We start from the raw sequence: 20,646 nt of genomic DNA, 5'->3' as shown, positions 1-20,646 counted from the left end.
AAACATGAGTCATTGATGATTATTTTGAAACTAGTGGTGATCACTTTGAACGTCAAGAATAAATAGTGATTCATGGCTGGATATTAAGTTTGATTATGTAAAAACGAGTAGTTTAATTTTGAGTTGTTTACTTACGTTTGTTAAATCAATCCGGCTCGGGAAGTGTAGTGGCCTGGGGTTGGCGTACGCTACGGCACGCGCATAGACCGGGAACGCGCATTTGCAGGAGTCTTCTCCACTGGTACGCGCTTCGACAGACAGTTGGACGTGCGTCTTCTCCAAGTTGGGAGTGCGACATCCTCTGCAACGTTATTTACTTTTACTGAATCGCAACAGAGTTCAAACGGTAGGTTCTTATTACTTACTTCCCATTATAACTGTTATAGCTGATTTGACTTCTACATTTTGGATAGATGTTCTAAGTTTGTTCAGCACGACAGGGAGGCGGGGTCGTCTGTAAGGGTTTCTTTGTTCGTTTTGCTTTGACCAACAATTAATGACAATTAGCATACGGGTATTGTTTGTGTTGATAATAATAATTACAATCGGAATATTTGTCATGCCATTCATAATAAAACAGTTTGAACGACATGCGGATATGTTTCTTCTAATAGGCAGCACAACTGGATCAAGGTGTGGTTATTACAGAACAATTAAAAAAATGCAAACTAAGGCAAATCACAAATATAGTTTTCCTGACATAGGGGGCTGTTACGTGATCGTGGCAAACGTTTTCAGTGCACGTCTAAACGCGTCCAGATTTGGTTTGTAATGGAGTTAAGACCTGAGAGATGACATGCCGTGCAAAACAGGCAAGAAAAGAGATAACAAATGGATAGAATTCCCCTCGGGCACTCCAGAAACTTTTACTACATAGACACGCACAAATCCCAGACACTATACGTGCTGTACCGGGGAGGGTAAAAGAGAACACAATGTACCTTAGAACACACACTGGGATATTTTCTGCTCAACCAGTTTAGTGCATCTTGACAAGTATAACAAGTTTTTATTCTACATTTTTTGTAGTAATCGGTAATTCTACACCTTTATCAATTGCGTATTCATGAATTTGGGAGAAAAGCTTCAACTTGTAATGCAATGCATGCAACAGGAATGTTATGTAATACTGAGCTAAAGAAAAAGCTTGACATTACTTTTTTGTAATCACTTAAATACTAGAACTTGACATTTCATTATTTAAAGTATAATTGTATTCTCATTTGTCTCATTTCTTCAGGTTCATCATGGGAAACCAATTAAACAGGCGAGGAGCCCTAGGCAACAGTGCTGAAACTGATGAAACTGAACAGGAGCCTGCACAACCAGCAGAAGACTCTGAGATAACGTTGACTCAGGAGGTCATTCAGGCAGAGAACCTAGATGTGGTGATGGGGGAGCCAGTAACACTAATGGCATGTTTACCCACTGAAGAATGTGTCTCAGAGTGTCAAGTGATAGAGGCTCCTGCTGCCTCAGACCCATTAACTGATGCTGAACGAGAGCCTGTGGCAAAGGAAACCCCAGCTCCAGTCCAACCCAAGCCTCTGGTCAGTGAACCATCACCTCCAGAATCCGATCCAAAACCTGTTGCTGAAGCTCAGCTTGCTCCAGAGTCAGTTCCCAAACCAGAGCCAGTTCCTGAACCAGAGCCAGTTCTTGAACCAGAGCCAGTTCCCGAACCAGAGCTAGTTCCCGAACCAGAGCTAGTTCCCGAACCAGAGCCAGTTCCCGAACCAGAGCCAGTTCCCGAACCAGAGCTAGTTCCTGAACTAGAGCTAGTTCCCGAACCAGAGCTAGTTCCTGAACCAGAGGCAGAAGTTGAGACAGACCCTGAACCCATCTCAGAGTCAGTACCAGCCCCAGCTGAGGCACTGGAGGAGAAGACAGACCTGCTTAGCAAAGAGTCTCTCCCTGAGCCAGTGATTTCTTCACCCCCTTTGATCGACCTGGGTGTCCCTGATGTAACTCCCCAACCTATTGACATTCCGGCTTCCATCACCGCCCCAGTCAATGCAGACGAGCCCTCAGACATCCCGGTGACCAAGGAATACCAAGAGAGTGCTGAGGTTGAAGAGAGTGAGGACACATCAGAACCTCTGGAAAAGCTGATGGGGGTGCAGGCTGCAGGGAATTTGGAGCAGCTTGTGAGCGACATCAACGAGGAAAGTGTTTGTGGACTGCTGAAGAACTTAGAGCTGAAAGGAAATGACCTGGCCGCTGACCTCATTCCCGCTGATGTCGAGATCCCTGATGCCATGAGCACTTCCACTGAGCTGATGTGAAACCATGGAAGAGGTTATTCATTAAATAAGTGAATGGATATTTTTCTGTGAAACCCTCTTTAGCCATTACATGAATTCTGAAAGAATCACAGATGCAATGTTTTTACTACTCACTTTAGTGGCCTTATACAGGCAAAAAGGTATTTCTCTTTCTAAATGAACCAAATGTGCCAAAATGTGTATTGGTGGGGCTTTAACAGCACAGGGGTTATTATCAGTGTACTTTAGTGTATTGCTGGACAATAGAGATCTTCCTCTATGCAAGTGCACCAAGAAAGAATTTAAATGAATTTCTTTGAGAGTAAAATAAAGTCATTGCTATATATAACAACGCCTGACAAAAAAAAAGATTGAAGGCAAGAATTGTCATTTTGATCTAGAACAAAGTCAAAAGCAAAACCTTTTTTTGAGGAGGATATGTGCATCAAGTGAATACAAAACAATAGGCAAGGGACAGCAGCAATGCAACCAAAGATGGAGACAGTATAATGCATACCGCTTTATAGCAGAATAGTCTCCAATAAACATTTATGCCTTAACATAATCATGTTTGGACTTTGTAATATTCCTTGTCTTTATTGTATATATTTTCATTGCAATAATGGGATTTTTTTTTAACTTTTAAACTAGGTAGTGGCTTGCTTGTGAAAATAAAAACATTATTCTACATGTGTTATGGTGATTGTCCCTGACTGTCCCTTTTTTTTTTACTACAAGATATCGTTATGTTGAAGATTTGGGGAATGGAAAATAGGTTAAGATCAAGATAAAAGTGAGTTGGTGTTATACTTAACATTCATCAGCTGTGAGGTCATCTACAGTAGCTGTAGGCTCATCCCGTCATTCTGAATGTGGAACAAGACTGAGCTTGCCAGTCCAGAGCATGGATCTGTTAAATGTACGTATTGGAACAATTGGAGCTTTCTCCAATTTTAGAGCATGTTTTGTAACACACCAGTACATGTATGGAACACAGTGCACATATGGAAATCAAATTCCAGCCAACACAGCATAGATTACGTAAGAGAGACAGTGCCTCCTCACAGTCTTGTGGGAGAGAGGACGAGAGTGGAGAGACGAAGCCACATTCTTTCCAAAGGAAGGAGGTTTTCGGGGGCTCTGGGTCAAAAGTCCTCAGTGTGGCTGTTTCAGTCCATGAGAATTCTGCTCCTCACATGCCTCTCCCACCGCACTCCTCTTACCCTCACTGCATTGCTATCCCAACATCTTGACCAAGTAGTCAGTGGATTGGTATGAGAAGCCGAAAAATTAAACTTAAAAAATAACTGACTTTGCCAATTTGACAGGAATACTAAGAATGAAGATGGACGACACTGCAATGTCATCAATTTAACTTTTGATATACAATATTAAATGTATATCAGAAAATCATTGTGCATGACTTATGTATTCTACAGTTTCATCATACTACGTCCCACTCCCAATAAACATTTGTCTGGTCCAGCCACACCTAACCTTTACAGCCTACGCCTCAGGGCATGGCAACCGGGTAAGTCCCATGATTTTGGCAACACACTGATGAGTCCCCGTGGAGAGGGAGAGGCACTCTTCAGACAGTGATCTCAGTCAAGCTAGCCTTTAGTAGAGGCTGCAGTTAGTAGACTCACGGAGCTGCTTCTTGATGCACACCGAGAATAGATTAACAGCTGATTTGAACTATTTGTGATTCCTGTCATACCAGAAGCTTTCAGCTCAATAAACAAAAGTGCTGGACTTGAGTCTGCCCCCTCCTTGTTGATTTCCTGCCTCACTATGGACACTATGGCCAAAGCACAAAAACAAAGAAAACAGAACTTGGTATTTGCTATACATATATATATATATATATATATATATATATATATATATATATATATATATATATATATATATATATATATATATATATATATATACATATATACTGTATTGTATACAGTATAGGCCAAAAGTCTCACTGAATGCATCAAAACTATGAATGAACACATATGGAATTATTTACTTAACAAAAAAGTGTGAAATAACTGAAAACATGTCTTATATTTTAGGTCCAAACTTTTGGCGTGTATATATATATATATATTTCTTTTGTTTTGCTTAAGTAACTTGTTGTTAGATATAAAAAAAAAAGCAATGCATGTATAGAGTAATGGCACACTACACAACAGACTTTACAGTAACTTGGGTCAAATCACATTCAAAAAGATGTTCTGACATTGTGATTATTTATGAAAAAACAAAAACTATTTGCTTCTTTAAAAAATTCAGATCCAATGGTATCCAAACTGGTACACAGCAAACCTGATCTGGCCTAAAGAACAATTATGACACAGCTTTAGTATACATGTTTGCCAATTTGTTTAGGGCTGGGTCTTTTTACTGCCGCAACTCATCAACACATTGTGCTGTTGTAATCAAATCAGACCTACAAACCTACATGTGGCAACACAGTGGTGGTGATTCATCAATAGGTGGTGCTACAACGAAACAAGGATTTTAAAACTTAAAGGTTATACATCTAATTCACTCTAAATCTGGCACAATTCATTTTTACAAAAAGTCCCATTGGTTTCTGATTTAGTCTCAAGTGACCCTTTGTTCTATGAACATGTACGTAGTAGTGTCTGTAGCTACATTTTTAATTAAAAAAATTATTAAAGTCTGTTTGCATATTTCAAATACAAAAGCCTATTTGACAGAGAAGAAGCTGACAGAAATTTAAGAATCTTCAATACCTGTTTTAATGTTTTAACATAACAAAAAGAAACAATTAACAATATAAAGCACTGAAGAGCTGCAAAAACATTTTTTTTAAAAGTACTAAAAATCTTTATAAATACTGAGAGTACAATATATTAGTATATGAAGTAAACGCTTCTTTGGATTTCTTTCCAATAAATACAGTCAGAGTCATAAATACAGTAGAGTCAGAGCTATTATTTACAGGGTCCAAGATCTCAGGGCCAGGATTATGCAGAGCCTTTCTGAAGGCAAAGAAACAATCAGCAGTTCATCTGAGGGCAATTTCACATTTATAAAGAAAACTATCAAATGTCTTACTTAAGGAGATTTTCTCGTGTTGCCATTAGCCTCCTGTATTTTTTGGCCAGGTCAACATTGGTGCGTCCAGGTTGGAAGTCGTATGACCACAAGATGGTGTTCCAGGAGAAGCCGTAAGTCTTCACTCCGTACAGCAGGCAACGCACCTCCTCACGGCTGAAGTCTTTCCTCTCCCTTCTCTATGATTAATAATAAGGAAGGCATAAAAGGCAAAACTTCAAGTAAAAATAAGACAATCTGTCAAATGGACAGGAGAGTGTGGATTATAATCTCATGTGCATGGGTGCACACTTGACATCATTCAGTACAATATCTGTGCCTCTTATGTGAACTGTTAAGGCCTTCTTTGACACATGGGCTAGTTACTAAAGCTCTACTTAATAGAATAATAAAATCTAAAATAGATGTTTTTCCTGTTTAAAATCATCTGCTAAAGATGCCTGTGTGACTAATGTTTATATAACATACTGGTGGTTTTCCACATTTCAGCCCATTATTAACACATTAAGTTCCAAGATGGCGCCGCAGATGGCAGCCTCGGTACAACGCTCTCTATCTTGCACACTACTTTGCACTATTACTTTTTGCACTTTACATCCCACTCCATGTGTACTTGTCTTGATATTATGTCTTATTTGTATATTATGTTGATATGTGCCTACATGTATATTGTTGTCTCTATTGTACAGTATGTTACTACTACATGTTTATAGTTGAATGTATATAGAGTCAACACCTACCGAAGTCAAATTCCTTGTGTATGTTAAGTATACTTGGCCAATAAAACTGATTCTGATTGCACAAATTACTCGCAGCCATTCTTCAAAGCATATCATACAGTTTTAAAATGATTTCCCACTCTCTATTAGTTTTAACTTATTTCAGTATCCTATGAAAATCAACTTGTTGAGACTTGACATCTGATGTTGTGTCATTTCTGTTTCAAGAAAAGCCTGTTGATTTTCATATGTCCTGAAATCCCATGTACTGCCTACAATGTTTTTTTCCAATTTGGTCAAATGCGGGCATATATTTAAATATCTTCTCTCCTTTGTGCCATGGATTAAGTTTCACTTTAAATAAATAAAAATACTCAGTAGGCAATGATATAATCATAGTATCAAAGCCAAATAATTCTGGTTCTAAATGGGAACTGATTCTCACATCCCATCGCTACTTTTCACTGTACATTTCCTCATTGTATTCCTCAAATATGTTTTACACTTCAATGCAATACAGCATACAATTATAGCATTAAAAAGCTGTTGGAAAACCCAGAAGGCCATATCAATTTCAATAAATGCATTTTTGACATAAAATATTCTTTTAAACTCTTACAGTGGAAGAGTGATCTGTGCTAGTTCTCGGCTCATCATTAGGAGCGGGATTTCCACTATTATTCCCTTTTCTTCTCTCTGTATTTGAAACATAAATCAGTTTGCGTTTGTGTGTGAAAAATACTGATAGGACGGCAGGTTCTCACAGTCTTTGAGAAACTTATTCTGTTATTCAACAACACATCAACTGGCTATGTCTCTCTTTTCTCTTGCCCTACTATTTATAAGAGCAATATTATATCACCATTTATGACTAATACAGCTACCATACAAACAATACAGAAGGGGAAGAATGACTGGGCAAGAAGAAAGGGGCAGAAAATTAAGAGAAGAGAAGGGCGTAAAAAAACAGCTGAACTTGACAGAGAAATAATAAAAAGGTGGACTGTACAGTGGAAGACAAAACTGTTCTAGGTGTGCACTCACACACATGACAGCACAGAAAGACTGCATTCCACAACAGTGCTTCTGCACCCATGTTACAACACCACAGCACACACTTTTACACTACAGAAAATTTGACTAAAAGCATGGGAATTGGCAGAATTGGAAGAAGAAGGTGAAAAATAGGATTGATGGCAAATACAGCCACAAAATATATACTTTTATTTTACAGTATAGTGAATGTAATGCAAAATCATGTTCAAGATGGAACAGACTAAAATGTCTCCTCCTTTAACACCATGTCACTGGCTTAATACAAAAGCATCAGTGCACACCCTTTCAATCACACACACACACACACACACACACACACACACACACACACACACACACACACACACACACACACACACACACACACACACACACACACACACACACACACACACACACACACACACACACACACACACACACACACACACACAGTGTGTTATACAGAGTGTGAAACAGCTTAATACAGCTGTGCGGCTCTGAACGAGCTCTAGCCTGCACTGTGAGAACACTGGCTGCAGTTCAACATTCCTTCTGCTCTTTGGTTTGTATACTGCCAAAAACACACTACAGAGGACAGCTCTCCCCACAGGCTCTCAATCATAACATTCACACACCCTTAAAAGTCATCTACTGTAAATACCCATATCTGACCTCACATATCTACCTTCAGGAAGACGAGACCTTTTCAGGGGAGTCAAGTCTGGACCTGAGAGGAGGAGTGATGAGATCAATGCTGTTGAATATGACAAAAATAGGACAAGGACAACAATAAATGCTACATAGCTGTGATTATGTCATATACATACCGGTCCTGTTATGAGAGGTGAATATCTGCTTTTTAGCTCCACTGTGCCGTGGAGTCAAAGTGATGCCTATGATGGAAGAAGACACCCAAATTACAAACCTACAGAATATTGTACATGTATGATGGTTTAGTGGCCTACAACAAAATTGTGTTTGAAAATGTATTGTTGATTTTTTAGATCCCTACAGTCCTTATAGACATGGATGTGTTAAAGAGCTAGATAGATCCACTTGCTGCATAGTTCTTACCATTGTGCTTCTTCCACTGGTGTTCTGGCAGGGAGGGCTTGCCTTTCCCTGCTCCTTTACGTATGGGAGTCAGGCAGACCTCTTTTACAGGGGAATAGAAATGAGACATTTTATAGCAGTAGTTCAAGACAATACCGTCTGTTTCAAACTGAGGAACAATTATGAAGTAATGGACAAGGAAAGTATATATGTCTTGTATCATAAAAACAGTTTGGAACAACAGCCTCATGCATGAGGCATGTTTACTGTCTGAAAGGTTCATATTTAATCAACTCCAGACAGGATCTAATGTATTCATCTGTAACGTTTAAACATTTATCTTGACTGAGGTATATGCACTATGATATAGTTCAGAGATGTTACTAGTCTATATATTTTACAAATAGCCTTTTATAGCTGTCAAGCAATGAAAGCATGAGTACAATACCCATAATTCAGTGCACCTATTACATAGCATATGTTAGGGGCAAAGTCTGAAATGTAGCCACATGCCCAGGTTTTAATATATGTATACTATCTTTTCCTGCTAAATGCAGGAATATTGAGCCCATATTACCAGGTTATAGGGAACAGGGTAAAAAAATGTAGAACTTGAGCTCTCAGAGCTCTAAAAACTGCCAAAACAAAAGTAAAACATGCACTTTTCACACACTCACACAATGAAATGTAACTTGTAGTGCCTTCACACTACACACACATTTAACATTTTATTATTATTTTATCATTGTGAGCATCAACAGGGAATTACTGTGGGGTAATCATATGGAAGATAGCAATGAGCTTTAACTGTGAGGAACACTTCTGTCAATTCCTATATTTAAAGTGAATACAAAGTGCTTAATGTTGCACCACCATGTCAAGGTCAAGGTCAAGGTAAACTTTATTATCCCAAAAATGTGTCCACGAGCAATGCATTTTTTTTGACTGGAACTACTCCTTTTCATAAGATGGATTTCCTGTGCAAATGCAAATGCTGAATTTTGCTGACCTCTCCAGTTCTCCCGGCTTCTCTGTGGCTCTGCAGCTGAAACTCTCTCAGGGTCTGGTTCTGTCTGCTCCACGCTGTCGTCTTGGTACTCTCTCCTGAACAGAAGGTTGAAGTGACGAGTCCTGAACTGCTCTGTGGCCTCCTGGAGAACCTTGTGCATGTCACAGCTGTAGTGGCAAGAGCTTTGGAGAGATGCAAAAGTGCGACTTGTCACCTCCTCAAAAGGCAGCACACAACCTAAAGGAGAGAAAGAACAGGAATGCAAGGAATTCAGTGGTGAAAATCCAGTGTTGGCTTCACAATAATTTAACTGAATGATCCCTTAAAGTTTAGAAATATAAATACAATGGTGATTACTTGTGTAGCCTTATTACACAGTCCCAAGTGTCCAAAATAATCTTGGACAAGAGTGCTTAAAAAAACATATTACACTAACACAGAAAATACAGTATAGTAAAGGCTGACACATACACTACACTTGCTTGAACTCTCAATAACCATTTGATAATACAAGATGGTAAGCATTTCACTGAGGGCCAGCATCTTGTTCTCCTACCTGCACACCGTATACTAGAGAGTGAGTGTTCCTCCACTGAGATGTTCCCCACCTGACTCATCTCATGGTGCTGTAACTCTTAACATAAAAATATATACTTGAAAAAACATGCCTGAAACTGCACATCTAGTGAAAACAAAAATGTAAGCAAAAACGTTCAAGTGGCACGAAGCCGTGACTCTTACCTTCCACATCAGTACATTTAATTTCTTTTGGTACACTGTGCCTCACTGGTGCTGGGGGCTTAAACAACTGACTAAACAAAAACAGAAGAAAAAGTAATGTTGAAAACTATCATTTCATTTGAGCTTATCTCATTAAGAAGTAATCAACACTGAGGAACTCTACTGACCTGTCTGCTGTATGAGGCTCTCTGCCTCCCTCTACTGGCCGCAGAGAGGAAGACTTTAGGGCTCCAGTACCCTTGCACATGGAACACCACACATCCCCTTCACTGGTTTTAGCCTTCTCTTCCTTCATACTTAAACTGGAGCTCATGTGCTTCAGTTCTCGGTCACTCCTATTCTTGATCACGTTTCTGAAAGTTTGAATGTAGTTGTCACCCCCTGCTTCGACATGTTCAAGAGTACTGTTCTGTCTATATGCTGTGGGAATGGTTTTAATCCTCTCCTTTAGCTGCAGAGGCTGCAGTAAAGCTGGAGGCAAAGGCAGTTGGCCTAGCCCTTCGGTTAAAGTTAATGGTTCTGTGTCTTCCTGCTCATCCTTAGCCTCCTAAAAATGGACACAAGCACACATCATGAGTCAACACGCTACATGCGGACTACATTGTCGCCATGTGTGGGAATGTATATCTGACCTTTGCTTGTCTCTTCTCTAGCAGTTCAATCCTGCGCAGCACCTCTCTGGCTGAGCTCCTGAAGCCGCCCATGTTTGTAAGGGGGGTCACATTTTCACCCTCCCCCTGTCTCGCTGTCAGTTCAGGCACTCCCAAGGACATGGCTTTACAGACAAGGAAAAACAAGTCATTATGATAGTTCCATATTCTACATTCACCCCACGTATTATTCCAATCACTTATTCTATTTATTTATTATTAGATCTCACTTTCACTCTCAGAAAGGTATCAAGAAAGCTATCTAACTAACTCATTTAAATACTCTTCTAATTGCAGTTATGTGAAAGGAATGCAAAAAGTGAAGGAAATGCAACAACAAAAAAGGTTAGGGAAGAAAATTATTAACCCTGATCTTTATTGCCTCGAGATCACTGTGCTACACTGAGCCATATAATGCTTTCCACTAACTGTCAGTCACTTTAATATGCAAGAGAAAGAAAACTTGTTTATATTTAATGTTTCAAAAGTAAAATGCACACTTTCCCATTAAACAAGTAAATATAGGGAGAAAGAAAGACATTGTTGTGGCAATGGTGCAAATTAAGCATCTGTATTACTTCCTGAGTAATAGTGCTAAATAACAATGTCACAGAGTGACTTTAAACCAACGATGATGACTTACTGGCCTGTTTGCAGGTCTGCAATATGAATGTAGCAGCTTTCCTAACCTCCTCATTTGTATCCTCTGTGAGTAGGGTTATGATAAGGGGCAGGCCTCCACACTGCACCAACTGGGACTGGTGCTCCTCTACAGACAGGAAGAAACAAAAGACCACCGCAGTGGTTGAAATTCTCTGAAGTGGAAAGTGTGTAAAAATAAAGTGGAAACACACTCCAACACTACCAGAAAAATGTTGGCACAAACAGCACACTACTGTGCAGTCTTACCAGAGGATTCAGTGCAGTGGCCCAGGGTGAGTAAAACAGAGAGCCTGTCCTCAGGGTGTAGGTGTGGACTAGTCAGCAGGAAGAAGAGGTGGGAAACCACACCATACTGAGCCAGACCTGAAGCCAGGGAAGCTACAAAGAATAGATTGTGAATGAAGAAGGAGACACTTTGGTTGTTTAAGTGAACTGTTAAGGTGTATGTATGTATATATATATATATATATATATATATATGTGTGTGTGTGTGTGTGTATATGTGTGTGTGTGTGTGTGTGTGTGTGTGTGTGTGTGTGTGTGTGTGTGTGTGTGTGTGTGTGTATGTGTGTGAGAGAGTGATACGCACAGTTATCTGTGATGCAAGCTGACAGGGTCTTGGATATAGTGACGGAAAGCTGGCAAGACAACAAGCTTGTATCTGCCGCAGAAGCTAGACGAACCAGTGCAAGGGTGAGAGTATCCAGACCCCCCGAAGCAGAAAAACTCTCCTGAACACAGGCTGCAAAACCAAAGATGTGATTTAAGAATTACAGTTTTTGTTTCAATTTAGATGTTTTACATAAACACAAGATATCACAGGTTTAGCTCAAGACATTCGGCCCCTTTTACTTACAGTTGTTTGCAACTGTCATTGCTATGAAGGAACATATGGGTTGGAAAATCTCAGTGCATGGCAAAGCAATCTGCTGAAGCCAGACTTTTATTATGGGAAAGGCTGCTACACAAATACGCTGACCATCCTCTGGAAGAGAAAAGCAAAAACAGTTGTTGCTCTTACTTCAAATATAAACTTATGTGGTACTCTATGATTTGACTTGAAAGTAGTTGCCTGGATAGCATAACATCAATGTCTTACATACTAACTGCTCAGTACAAGGCACAAATACACAGATGACATTACCATTCTGAGGGTTGTTGACACATCCACAGAGAGCACTAGACACAGAGGCCCAAAGTTGGTAGGTTTGAGTAGCATTAGCTGCTCTCAAAGTAGCCTCTGTGGAGACAGGGGAAGTGGTCCTGCAAAAATGTATACTATTAAACGTATATGTATGCTTATATGAATTTTCTGGCATACTTTGTATAACTGATGTCTGCTGTTTAGAACTGCAAGATACCTGAAAAGCTGCAATAGAATATCCAAGCAGCCAGTGGTTTGGCCTAGAGTCTGTCCTGATTCTGCAATTGCACACAGAGACATGAGGGCTATAAAAAGTACTGTATTTTGTTTAACGCGCATTACATGTCTTTCATGAGCTTAAAACTAAATCAAAGCAAAGAAAATGTATGTTGTGACGGAAAAACTTGCACATATATGGGACAACCAATCCTGTGGCTTTAACTCATTTTATCAGTTGAGGAGCTTGATCTTACTGTTGTTGGCTACCAACACAGACAGCAAATAGACAGACACTCTCTTCTGTGTTAGCGGGATGTCTTCTTTCATCAAAAAACCAGCAAGGTCTGCAAATGTCTCCTTTCTGCACAGAGAATTCTTGCAATACACTACCAGAAGGAAAGATACATAGTATATTATCAAAAGTAAAATTGTCATTTACTCTCAAATGACTTGCACTTGAAAATACTACATAACACAAATACATAAACACAAATTGTGAAACAATTGATATTATGCACAGTATGGCACAGGCTTGTTGTATACTTAAAATTACACATATGCTGTATCTCAATTCAGGACCACAGTCTCTGGTGTCCACATTTTTAAAACTGTATGTAAGGACAGTGTGACAAAACTATCCTGTGTGTCCTTTGCAGCTTTTAGAATCCCACAATCTACAGAAAAATGGAAAAGATTAACATTAACATACTACAGTTTTTGCCAGTTACCTATTATTTGTTTTGGTGCCCACCTTCACCACCTATATTTACCACTTAGCTGTTTAAGGGCAACTTCCTGCCTGTAAACTTGCAAATTTTCAAATTTACAAGATGACAAGGACCACCTAAATGCATAGTGTTGATCCCTGTATGGTTGAGTTGTCTCTTTGGGGGAAGAAATACTAGGCTTCAACTGCTGCAAAGGACACAACTTTTGGGACTGCATCCTTCACAAAATGCGGCCCTGAATTGTGATTCAGCAACAATCACACTCTCTCTCTCACACACACACACACACACACACACACACACACACACACACATACCTACCATTGGCCTCTGCTAATGTGCCAAGCGTAAATAGTGCTGTCTCCTTTACATCTGAACGAACAATACTGGATTTGGAGAGGTTATACACAAATACCACACCTCCCATTTCTCTCAGGAGGTCCACATTATCCTCTGAAATAATTAAAGTTTAAAGTGAAACAGACAGAAAAAAGATACATCGGGGTGTAATGCTGAATAAGTAAATATATGCATTACTGACTTAGTTTATTATTATGTATTCATCAGAAAACGTGTCAAACAACAAATCTGACTTATGGTGCTGTAGGTGTATGTAGGAGATGGTTAGAGGCAAGGCCATGTTTTTGTCATTGATGTTTAGGGTTAGCACTATTACTGTACCTCTCTTTTCACAGATTGAGTGAATGGCGAGAAGAGCTTGTTTCTGCAAATCGGGACATTTCATCTGAAACTTCAGACACTCAAGCAGCAAACTAAGATCTGTCCTTGTGGCTGAAAGCAGAACGATGAAAAAGCAAGGCCACGTTAACCAGACAGTCATACATCTGTAAATGTATAATGTTAAGCTACGTCCATATACAAATACAAAATGTGCACATCTGGAGTTGGCATCAACATCACTTACTATTCACTTTACGGCTGCTGCTGTAAACCACTGTATTATCCATGTCACTCTTTTAATACCTCACTGGTTTAAAAACCATTAACATCGGTTAAATGTCACCAAAGTAATAGTATGGCTAACTTAATATTAGAGGAATACCATCTCTTATCCAACCAGCATTTAGCATTATATGTTGTGCTATTTTCAGAACTCGCTAGCTAACGGTAGCGAACAAAAATGTAGCTAATGTTCAAGCTAGCTGCCAGTCGCTTTTCAAAGCTCGATTTTTCTTCAAGCTAATGTCCAAACTTTTGCTTGAGGAGTATTAACGTTGATTTAGCTAATCCCCACTTCTCATTAAACAAAGGTTAGGGTAAGTTAAGGTGACAAGACAACATATTAACATTAGTCAATTATCAAAATGTTAGCTAAGCGTTTGCCGTTGGTGACAGAGCGTCGGCACATCACGTTACCATAGTAACACACTGTTGACGCATACGCAGTATGTCGAGTATGTCCGTGTTGACGTCGACACGTGTTTCGGTTTCGAGGTGCGATCTTATTAGTCTATGGGTGCGATCTAGCATCTACCCTACGTTGAAGATTATATGGTATCTAAAACAAAACATACAATCACACTTGAAGGGAGACATATTATTACCTATTTTTAATGTGAAGATAGAAAGTTATGTAATTTTGTAAATCTCTTTATTTTATTAGTTCCATATCCATAAGGCAAACATTTCCAGATCAACACCGTGCTTCAAACTATTCCAGGTTGAATTTGACATGTACTTTGAGTCTCTTAAGTTGGTATCCAATAAGAAAGCTATTTTAATATCTGATGTCTACTCAAATTTCTTTGTTTAAGTACTCCTGCTGTCTATATTATTAATGATTTCTTAAAGTCTGTCTCTTTTGTATCTTTTATTTCCCTCTGTTTAGTCTATTACTTTCTTTTTTACTTTCATATTATAGTATTTGTATATATTTGTGTACCTTACTTGTTTACGTATTGCGAAAACTGAATATTTGTAAACTATCTTTTTGAAATAAAGTTAAAAAAAAAAAAAAAAAAGCATCTACCCTGCGAGAGGCAGTGCCGCAACTTGCTTGCGTGTAGGCTGCCAAATAGCAGCAGAAGAAGACATCGATTCTTTCGTAATTTTACCAAGTTTGTACGTATTTAATCAATCAAGTAACGTTATTTATTCTGCGTACTTAACGTACCAAATCAATCTGTGTCCGTTTAGTTGATGTAACGGTTTTGGTATAACACTTATTGTCGCTAATATGTTGACGTGAGCCAAGCCAGCTAGCAAGCTAAATTTAGATTTTATGTTAACTACCTAGCTATAGACTGTGCAAATAGTTGTTGACTTAACGTAATGTTACCTAGCTAGCTAGCTTGCACATATTAACGCCACAGAAATGACATAACAAGAGGTAACGTTAACGTCATGCTGCTCGGTATTGGCTTAACGTTAAAGTTATAACGTTAGCACCTTGAGTATGATGTTCATTTTGTGCCACATGACATCTAACATTAGCTTGCGTTAACGTTAGCTCCTTGATTGTCAAGTGCCGTGACGGTGTTTGTTTCCCTGTTGAGATCTGTTCCCCCCCCTTACCTAAACCTGAACCAAACCCTAACTACGGAGGGGTGGGGGTTACGTTTTTTTACACGAGGGAAACGGCATCAACATAACCTAGTTTATTTCCCTTTACCCTCTAGACATCGGGGTGAATACGTTGCACTACACCCTACCAACAGCGTTGCATTATTAGAGATGTCTGGACGTGTGTGCGCCAGCATCCTTCAAAGAGCTTCAAGCTACACTTCGACACTTTATTGTACTGCCCCATTCCAGGTTTGTACACTGTTTGACTTCTTACTTAATTATCAGATTTTTATATTCAGTTTTATTTACGGTATATCATATGTTGTCCTCACAATTTTTTTGTTCATTCAGTACACCCACTTCGTAGGATTTCCCTCATCTCAGCCTCGAGCAGCATACCAATGTCACTTCTCATCCTGGGGTAACGTTACCTCCAGATCAGGGTTGAGCTTCACTGGTGAGGAGTCCGGAAGTTGGTCTCAAAGTGGGCGGAACCTCTCAACTCAACAGGACCTTGACTTCCAGCTCAGCCGGGTCCAAATCAACAGTATTCTGCGATCTAATGAGCAGGTAATGAATGCCATAGGTGTTTGGGAAACTGGCAAAAAACCCATGTAGGATATGAAAACAAAGTAGACATTATATTTCTGAGGCCGAGTAGGATTAAAAGGTTGTTTTTTATTCAAGTAAGTTAAATATTATTTAAGTATTCAATATAGTACATTTGCAGTTAGGAGTAACCCTGTCCATCGGTGTGTATGTGCATCTGTGTCTCAGACGGTGAGTGTGCCAGAGTTTGATGGCAGGGGACTCAGTGCTGTGAAAAAGTTTGAGAGCAACCAGTTGGCTGCTAACACACCTAATGAGGATCGTCGTAGTGCTGCCTCCTGCTTACAGGTATGCATTTTCTCCCTCTGTCTGTAATTCAGTCCATATCCCTTCTTGTAAAATTAAAGGATTTTTTTTTTTATCTATCGGTTTCAGTCAAAGGGCATGCTCTTTGGAGTATTTGATGGCCATGGGGGCTGGGCATGTGCCCAGGCTGTCAGTGAGCGTCTGCTGTACTACACTGCAGTTGCAATGATGTCAAAGCAGATCCTGGAAGAGCTTGAGAAATGCATTGAGCATGGCAGAGCTGTTCCTCCCATCTTGCAGTGGTACAAACACCATACAGACTTTAACTATCGTGAATCTGCTTCCCTCTACATTGACCACCTGAGAGTCTTCTGGCAAGAATTACTGGACAGTGAGGAACACGGTGAAGGCATGAGGTAAATACAAAGACATGTATTTCTGGCAAACTTAAATGGGGGTGATTCTTTGGGTTGTGTGTGTCAAATCCTGTTGTTTCTAAGAAATTAATCCCTTTGCCTGTTTTTATTTCCCTTCATTTGCCATTTTACTATTGTTGTGCATTAGCTAATATAACAATAACAAGAAACACTTGCTGTTTTATGTAATCATAATTACATAAATGTGCATTTTAACTTCAACTGGCGTTTTGGGATTTTTCCTGTTTTTCTTTAGGGTTAAACGCGTAAGATCTGCATACCTGTCATGTATATTCTTTTATGTAGTCTATATATTTTTACTATCAGGATTTTTGTTGACAAAGTAAAGTGTGTGTGTGTGTGTTGCTGTCTGTTAGTGCCAAAAGTTGTTGGTCTATTTTATACACCATGTTAGTAAATATGAACAGTTAATGTAGCTTGTGGTCTCTTGATATTTGAATGATTCTAACACTATATCCACATTTTATCTGTAGATGTATGTCTAGACATAATATATGATCAGCACTGCTTTTTCCTGTATCTCTCTGTGATTTCCTCCACCTCCTTTTCTAGTCCTCTGGATGCTCTGGACTGTTCTTTTAAACGGCTTGACGCTGACATCTCCTTGGAGGCTCAAGTCTCCTTTTCCAATGATCTGATGAAAAGCACAGCCATCCAGGTACCAACACAAACCTTTCTCTGCTGCTTCTGTGAATTCACAGTCACACACAGTGTTGATACACTTGCACCATCATCTCTCCAGGTTGCGTTTGCTGGTAGCACTGCCTGTGTCGCTCATGTTGGCACAGACAGGATCCACGTGGCGAATTCCGGTGACTGCCGAGCAGTATTGGGGGTGCTGGAGGAGGACGGTTCATGGAGCGCTTTGCCCCTTTCCCAAGACCACAACTCACAGAACCAGGCTGAGATGGAGCGGATCAAGGCCCAGCACCCGCCCTCAGAGAGAGACACAGTGGTCTTAGATGACAGACTTCTCGGGGTGAGAGTTCTTCATTGCATATCACTTAACTAGGGTTGGGTATCGTTTGGGTTTTTTCCGATACTGGTGCTAAAGTGATACTTTTAAAACGGTGCCGGTGCCTGAACCGATACTACTAAAAAAGTAAAAAAAAAAAAAAAAAAAAGAAGCGCAAAACGACATTCGGCGACATTAAAGAACATCTTGTTTATTGCTAAGGCCATATGGTCAAAATTAAATGATTTATCAATGATGTAATAACAATAACTTATTTCACCATTAAGTTGCTGTTAAACGACAAAAACAACAACCAGATGGGAAAAGGGTATTTTACAAAAACTTTGAATGCACCACAAGGCTTAGGCTACCAGTTTCAAGTAAACATACCGTCTGTGTTGTTTTTCCAACAACGGCAGCTGCAGACTGTTACGTCCTGGTGTTGGAATCCTCTACAGTGAAATACAGTCACATTTTACTTTAGCTGTCAGCATTTTAACCGTGTTTAATCCAGCTGCTAGCTAACGGCTAACGTTACCTGCTGTCAAGTGTAGTGTTAACTAGCGTCCCGTGCAGCGATGCTTCTGTTGCCTGTAACGTCTGTTTCGGAGCATCCGAGAGAAGCGCAGGCATTTCAGTGGCACAGAAATCCGAATCTACCGGACCGTCGTTTAGGCACCGGTGCCATATTAGCAACCTTACCCAACCCTACGCTTAACAGGCACTGTTCAATGAGTTGACTGCTGGATTTAGAAGTCCCTGATCCTAAGATTTTATCGTGCTATCAAGGTTCTGATGCCCCTCCGTGCGTTTGGTGACGTAAGATTCAAATGGAGCCATGAGTTGCAGCAGAGCATTTTAGCCAGCCTGGAACCTGGAGTCGACTTGGACTCTCTCAACCTGTACCATTACACTCCACCTAACTACCTAACTCCACCCTATCTGGATGTGGCACCCGACATAACCTGTCACAAGCTGAGACCTCAGGACCGCTTCCTGATCCTCGGCACCGACGGGCTGTGGGATGAACTAGGGAACGAGGAGGCTGTACGACTCGTCGGAGAGCACCTGAGTGGGATTCACCTACAGGTTTGTGTGAGGAGCTGATTCACAGCACACAACGTTCACCTTAAACCTCGCAATTTTGTTTCTTTCATTTATTGTATCGTAAACTTATCCTGTACAAGTGTTTTCTAACTGTTCTTTCTTTTTCCTAGGCTCCCGTTTCTCCATCTGAGAGGCAGATGAAATTGGGTCAGATGCATGAACTCTTGCTGAAACGCCAGGCCCGTGCCTCCCCCGCTTTAGACACCAACGCTGCTACACACCTCATCAGACATGCTCTGGGCACTGGGGAGTATGGAGAACTGTGCCAGGAGAGGCTGGCCTCTTTGCTCACTTTGCCAGAGGACCTAGCTAGGATGTACAGGGACGATATCACAGTAACCGTGGTGTATCTGAACTCTGACCTGGCCAGACACAGCTAACAGAAGTTTTTTTATTTATATATATATATATATATATATATATTGCTAGACTGTTCATGTCATAGTCCACATTTCCTCCAGGCTGTCATTTTCTGGATATTTTGGGACAAAAAGGATGATCATTATAACCTATTGCATACATGGGTTTAAAAATATTTTTAAATGAACGAGCAGTTTTCAGTGTTGTATTATGCAGTGCAGGTACAAGTAAAGAACCACTGTCCCACAGACTTTGTGGAGAAAAGCTTTTGATCCTTCAGTGTATTCATGGTGGACATTTTATATACATCACCTGAGTCGCGTGTCAAAAGTGGAAATGTTGGCAGTAATCACAACGCTACAGAATAATGCAGACACTCCTTTTGTTCGCTGTGTAAAATTTTTTTTCTATTTCTCTTGCACAGTTTGCTCTAGACCAGCGCGTGCAATGGGCCAGTACTGAGTACCGGCACTTCTTATTTTTGTCCACATGTACCCTTACCTTCAATTCTTATTAATAGGCTGATGTCATTGATACCACATATATACGGCCTATGGCTGATATTTGTACCATAATAGGCTATACGTCATGATTTATTGGGAGAAACCAAGCAATTCTATGTAAAATAAGATTCAGCAACCCCATATAGGCTGAATGGAATGATCCCTTTTCCATAACCACATTTTCCGACACTGCGTCAATTCAAGTGTAAGATTGGCTGTCGAATCGGGCTCCTTAGATTGAATTGTTGAATAGTCAACTTATACGCGGTCACCCCTACAAAATATATGTATAAATATATTCAAGATATATACGAATGTCATGCAACTGCTGAATTAGGGTACTGGTACTTTTTTTGGACCTATTCAGGCACTGCTCTAGACCATCCATCTGTGATGTTATTTTTCTGATTACTTGGCTGTTTACCTACATGTAAGCTGTGAAGTATAGTTTTAATGTTGTATAAATGTACTGTCTTCAGTGTGGTTGTTAGAAGTATATAAGTTGACACTCCACTCAAAGGTGCTGAGGCTTCATAATAAACAATTGTTAAATTATTTTGTTGTGTTGCTTGTGTTTTTAATCAAAGAGACGTG

General features: G+C 39.9%; 3 protein-coding genes across 8 annotated transcripts; 2 read left to right on the top strand and 1 right to left on the bottom strand.

The window, feature by feature from the left end:
- Nucleotides 1-210: 210 nt before the first annotated feature.
- Nucleotides 211-2,829, top strand: LOC114559783 (protein TsetseEP-like). The gene is made up of 2 exons (XM_028584674.1): nt 211-346; nt 1,241-2,829. Exon 2 carries the CDS (start codon nt 1,248-1,250, stop codon nt 2,283-2,285), a length of 1,038 nt encoding a protein of 345 aa, XP_028440475.1. The 5' UTR covers nt 211-346; nt 1,241-1,247; the 3' UTR covers nt 2,286-2,829.
- On the bottom strand, nt 1,042-16,375 carry terb1 (telomere repeat binding bouquet formation protein 1). 6 transcript variants are annotated; one of them, XM_028584670.1, is made up of 21 exons: nt 14,235-14,712; nt 13,991-14,101; nt 13,631-13,762; nt 12,836-12,967; nt 12,580-12,640; nt 12,363-12,481; nt 12,075-12,203; nt 11,808-11,960; nt 11,465-11,596; nt 11,199-11,324; nt 10,538-10,680; nt 10,073-10,452; nt 9,906-9,976; nt 9,721-9,798; nt 9,165-9,401; nt 8,177-8,257; nt 7,930-7,995; nt 7,788-7,829; nt 6,684-6,760; nt 5,346-5,524; nt 1,042-3,174 (listed from the first exon to the last, which is right to left on the bottom strand). In XM_028584670.1, exons 1-21 carry the CDS (start codon nt 14,275-14,277, stop codon nt 3,126-3,128), a joined length of 2,541 nt encoding a protein of 846 aa, XP_028440471.1. In that variant the 5' UTR covers nt 14,278-14,712; the 3' UTR covers nt 1,042-3,125. The 6 variants fall into 6 exon arrangements, 5 of the variants coding, with proteins under 5 accessions (XP_028440471.1, XP_028440469.1, XP_028440470.1 ...); XM_028584668.1 differs by lacking the exon at nt 1,042-3,174 and adding an exon at nt 3,709-4,065; XM_028584669.1 differs by lacking the exons at nt 1,042-3,174; nt 14,235-14,712 and adding exons at nt 5,051-5,269; nt 16,168-16,375.
- Nucleotides 15,306-20,607, top strand: pdp2 (putative pyruvate dehydrogenase phosphatase isoenzyme 2). Its single transcript, XM_028584673.1, has 9 exons — nt 15,306-15,391; nt 15,949-16,084; nt 16,187-16,405; nt 16,613-16,732; nt 16,820-17,106; nt 17,680-17,785; nt 17,870-18,106; nt 18,872-19,171; nt 19,300-20,607. Exons 2-9 carry the CDS (start codon nt 16,004-16,006, stop codon nt 19,567-19,569), a joined length of 1,620 nt encoding a protein of 539 aa, XP_028440474.1. The 5' UTR covers nt 15,306-15,391; nt 15,949-16,003; the 3' UTR covers nt 19,570-20,607.
- The last annotated feature ends 39 nt before the right edge of the window (nt 20,608-20,646 follow it).

This window comes from Perca flavescens, chromosome 8, assembly GCF_004354835.1.
Source record: "Perca flavescens isolate YP-PL-M2 chromosome 8, PFLA_1.0, whole genome shotgun sequence".
Classification (NCBI taxonomy): domain Eukaryota; kingdom Metazoa; phylum Chordata; class Actinopteri; order Perciformes; family Percidae; genus Perca; species Perca flavescens.
The sequence above is the reverse complement of the archived record's forward strand: the minus strand, read 5'-3'. Positions and strand labels throughout refer to the sequence as shown.